At 38.5% G+C, this 4,165-nt stretch overlaps 1 protein-coding gene across 1 annotated transcript; it reads right to left on the reverse strand.

Moving 5' to 3' along the window:
* Nucleotides 1-710: 710 nt before the first annotated feature.
* Nucleotides 711-3,139, reverse strand: EIF1B (eukaryotic translation initiation factor 1B). The gene is made up of 4 exons (XM_010016336.1): nt 3,106-3,139; nt 2,729-2,898; nt 1,929-2,030; nt 711-1,360 (listed from the first exon to the last, which is right to left on the reverse strand). Exons 1-4 carry the CDS (start codon nt 3,137-3,139, stop codon nt 1,316-1,318), a joined length of 351 nt encoding a protein of 116 aa, XP_010014638.1. The 3' UTR covers nt 711-1,315.
* Between the last annotated feature and the right edge of the window lie 1,026 nt (nt 3,140-4,165).

Below are 4,165 nucleotides of genomic sequence, written 5' to 3' on the forward strand. Positions count from 1 at the left end.
GCAGTAATGTCTCTTTCTTCCTTTCCAGATAATAGATGATACTGCAAGAAGGTTTTTTAACATTTCCCACCATTGTTATGGGTTCCTAGATCAGCGTGTTTTGAATTGTTTCAGAGAAAATTTCCAAGTCTATCTGACAAGTAAAGCAAGATCTGCATGTTTCACCAAATGAAGGCATTTCATTCTGTAAAGAGACATGTCTTAAATGCAGAATACCAAAGGCTGACAGCTAGCTGGAACTAAATGAAAATCATGGTGGAGCAAACCTGTTATAACTTCAGCTAACACTGAACGCATTGCCCGTGAGAAAAGTAAACTAACCCAGCTTTCTACAGCAACACCCAACCCCCCTGACAAAACCCTCCATATTAACCATTAATCACAGCAAACTTCATACCACGAATAACAAAGGTTATTGTGGAGCCTGTTACCTTCCTTCCTTCTGCAGTCAATTAAAGCACTCTGCTTGCCAGTATAAAATGCACAGTCACGGCAGAAGCCAACTCAATGTCTTTCCTTTGCTCAGTGACATAGGAGATAAAACATTTGAAAGAAGTACATGGGATTTTCTGGGAGTGCTATGTAAGATCTAAGTGTTTAGCATGTTCCCAGTAATAGCAGCCTTAAGGAGTTAAGCTTATTTTAGTCGACTATGCTTAACACTAATACATCATAGTCACTGCAGTAAAATTTAGAGAAGATCCAATTACTTACTCAGCAAACAATTTACATCTTATCATGCTGCTACTAAGATACACCTACACTAAAGACTTAAAAGCTCTAGTCTTACAGCTACAGGGTAAGATCACATCAAGCTAATCTACTGATTAATTAGCTAATACTTCATCAGGTAGATTTTCCCATTTGTTCAATCAGCCCTGAGCTACACTTGCCACAAAACAGCAGCCATTCTTCAGTAAGGCTGCTGTGCTAGCTTAAAACTTAAGCTAAAGCATTTCAGATATCCCAGAAAATACGTGAATAAACTTTTATTTTTAAGCATCAAGATGCACTATTTTAATACAACCCACACATTTTAAGCCAGGTGGAGAGTACTAAACTGAACAATCATCACTAAAACATTTCCATTGGAAATGTGTTAAAGTTCTCATGTGTCTTCATTACCACCTTACTGAAGTTTTCTTATGTGTTTCTAGTCTACACACCACATGTTTCACGTAGTCATGCAAATCTGAATCAAATTTTAAATGTCCAGGTAACAGGGAAGTCCGTTCACTGCAAAGATTCATTTTCAGAGACAAGCCAGGCAAGGTAAGACCAAATGAGCAGGGTTCTTCATGAGAGTACAGGTATTTTAGAAACCATGAACTTTCAGTTGTTCTTCCTTGACAATGCCAATCTAAAGGAGAAAAGCAACACATTTCAGTAAAGCTGATATGCTTGGGTTATTACAGTGATATCAAGTTACATAATCTTATACTTCAACTAAAAATACTGCAACACAGTATATAGGCAATAAAGCAGTTTCCTAGTTTCTAGAATGCTTCTGGGCCACGCAGAATAACTGACTACGTAAGAAAGTCTTATCAGATATCTGACTTGTTCCGTAGCCCTAGCATTTCCTCTTTGACAGTGTAACATCTCTGCATCATGACTGTCATCAGTAAGCCTCTTTCCTCTACAGTGTTTGCAGTCTCAAAATTATGGTTTGCATCACTCGATTTTACAAATGAAGACCTCAAGCTGCACTGCCAGAGAACAAGTGGAATGCTGTAGCGAGGTAAACACATTCTACAGTGCTTTGATTCTTACCACAGAATCACTCTTGTTCTGCAAGTGTCATTTTACTTTTTGGCTGAAAATACAAAGGAACTACAGTGACATCTTTAGCTGGTTAACTAACATCAGTGCCACCTGTCACTGTATTTCTTCCAGAGAAGTTTAGATACGTATCTGCAGTCCCTTACCTCCAAAAGGAATTGGCAAATGTTCTTCCTCTGGTCACCTTGAAGCTGGATAACTTCACCGTATTCAGGATGTTCAATCACAGTACCATTACAAGCAAATTTCTAGAGAGAAACATTCACATTGTCAGACATGTGATGTACATTACAATTTTGCTTAGTAAGTCTTTTCAGCAGAGTTTTGTCACAGACGCTGCATACTAAATTCTGATGCCAAGCAAGGCAAAGGCTTCATCTATTTTACACTGGGGTTGGTGTATCTGCTGATGCATACAGAGAGGAACTAAACTGCTGATGGTAAATTGAGGCAATGACAGCATTAGCTACTGTGCAGAAGGAACTGGCCAATGCTCATTACAAGAAAGAAAAATAAAGTCATAAGATACAGCCTTTCAACTCCACACCATTTTAAAATAAGTATTTTTATCCTGGAGAAACTCGAAGTCTCCATTTTCAACAGCGACACAGCTTATGACAGAAGCAGGAATGCAAAAAGAGTTCTACTATAAACTGATTTTATTCTTTACATCAAAGCAGCCAGGTATCTGTGAATTTAATGAAACATTCAGAATGCATTTACTTCTTTACAGGAATAAAACACTTAACTTTTTACCAAAAATCAGCGTCATTAGACATTGACAGGAGTTATAAGACAGACAGGGAAAGGGGTCAATCTGAATATGAAAGTGAAGTGCACTGGCAAGAATGAAATAAATATTCTGTTATTTTGTATTAAAAGCTATCTTTTAATATATGCTCCTTTATATAATATATTTATTACCAAATCAAATCAGTAACTTTACCTTTTTGAAAGCTTTCACAAGTTTCTTCTTGTCATAATCATCTGCAATCCCCTGAACAGTGGTCAGTGTCTTTCTTCCGTTCCGTTGCTGGATCCTTATATGAATGTAATCCTCAGTCCCCGCCGGGAGTAAGTCGTCACCCTTTGTTGCATCAGCAAAGGGGTCTGAGGGAGGGGAAAAAAAAAGTAAACATTTAAATACATGCTTAAAAATACTCTGCTACAATCAGAGTGCTGTCTTCTCCAGCTGTATTAAGTCTCACTAGGTATTACCTCCGCACAGTGCTCTCAACTGTCATGCATCTGGTGTTTTCAATGCCCGCCCAGATATAAACCATTTTCAGCTACAGTTTCAATTTACTTCACTATTTCTTGCAAACTGCAAATCCTGAAGCTCTGAAACTGAAAACATGGTTCCGAGAGGATATCGAGTGCACCTTAAGTTTTAGATGGCCACATGCATTTTAAGGGCAATACAAAGTCCTGTCTTTCATGAGACCTACTGATAAGTAGACAAATAAAAAAGCTCTTGTACACACGCTCCCTTACAGAGCAGAAGTCTCATACTGTGACAACCACACTACCAGCATTTTAAGGCATGGATGTACTTCTTGGCTACTAATGTAAATACAACACAGCCACAGACACCAAGAAATGTCAGAGGCTGTCTGTAAACCAGCACCCCTCTGCCAGTCAGTAATTTTAGGCAAGAACTGTAGCAAAATTAGTTTAGACTTTAACTACGTCAGTTGTCAAATTCTTCCGAGCTTGACTTTATCTAGCACAGGTGAAACAGGAAGACACGTAAGAAGAAGGGTTTCCACAGAAACATACTTAACACTCATATTGTCAAGAAATTTTATGGCCCGACAAGTTTCTTAATCAGCAGCTTCAAATAAATCTTGAAGCATGAAGTACTTTAAGTATTATTTTTTAAGACAAATCACAAGTAATTTTTTTATACTAATCATACTGAAAAGTCTGATCTTCAGGGAGTGTAGGTTCAACAGCCACGTATGCTACAATTACCTAAACTTCTATCCAAAGCTCAAACCTAAAAACACAATCAAGTTTTGTCACCCACTTGAAGCAAACGCCCCAAGAGGGTAAGACTTCAGCAGAAATAGCAACAGTACTTGAGCTGCAGACAGACTGACCTATGTAGAAACAAGAATGACAAGAGCATTAAAGGCACTGAAAGCAGGATGAGGATGCAAGCACCACAAGGAAAGAAGTACAGCACTGGGAAGCTTAACTGGCTTAATTTCTACTGAGGACAAAACACGCTGGATTTCACAGTGCCCCATGGTTTGCAGGGCAAACACTAACAGAAAATTCCAGTGGAAAAAAAAAAAAGGGGGTGATTCAGGCAGGAAGATCACTTGGCAGGGTTTAGGATTCTAGGTTGGAGATAAGCCAGCACTGTAGGTGTTAACAC

Source organism: Nestor notabilis, unplaced genomic scaffold (assembly GCF_000696875.1).
Source record: "Nestor notabilis isolate BGI_N333 unplaced genomic scaffold, ASM69687v1 scaffold7866, whole genome shotgun sequence".
In the NCBI taxonomy this organism is placed as follows: domain Eukaryota; kingdom Metazoa; phylum Chordata; class Aves; order Psittaciformes; family Psittacidae; genus Nestor; species Nestor notabilis.

Excerpts from the sequence above, each read along its gene's own strand:
- EIF1B (XM_010016336.1), bottom strand. The coding sequence starts at position 3,139 with ATGTTTTCAGTTTCAGAGCTTCAGGATTTGCAGT. Across the intron at positions 2,899-3,105 it reads AGAGCTTCAGGATTTGCAGT|CCTCAGACCCCTTTGCTGAT; the intron begins TTGCAAGAAATA and ends TTTTTTCCCCTC. Across the intron at positions 1,361-1,928 it reads TTTGCCAATTCCTTTTGGAG|ATTGGCATTGTCAAGGAAGA; the intron begins GTAAGGGACTGC and ends TTTCTCCTTTAG.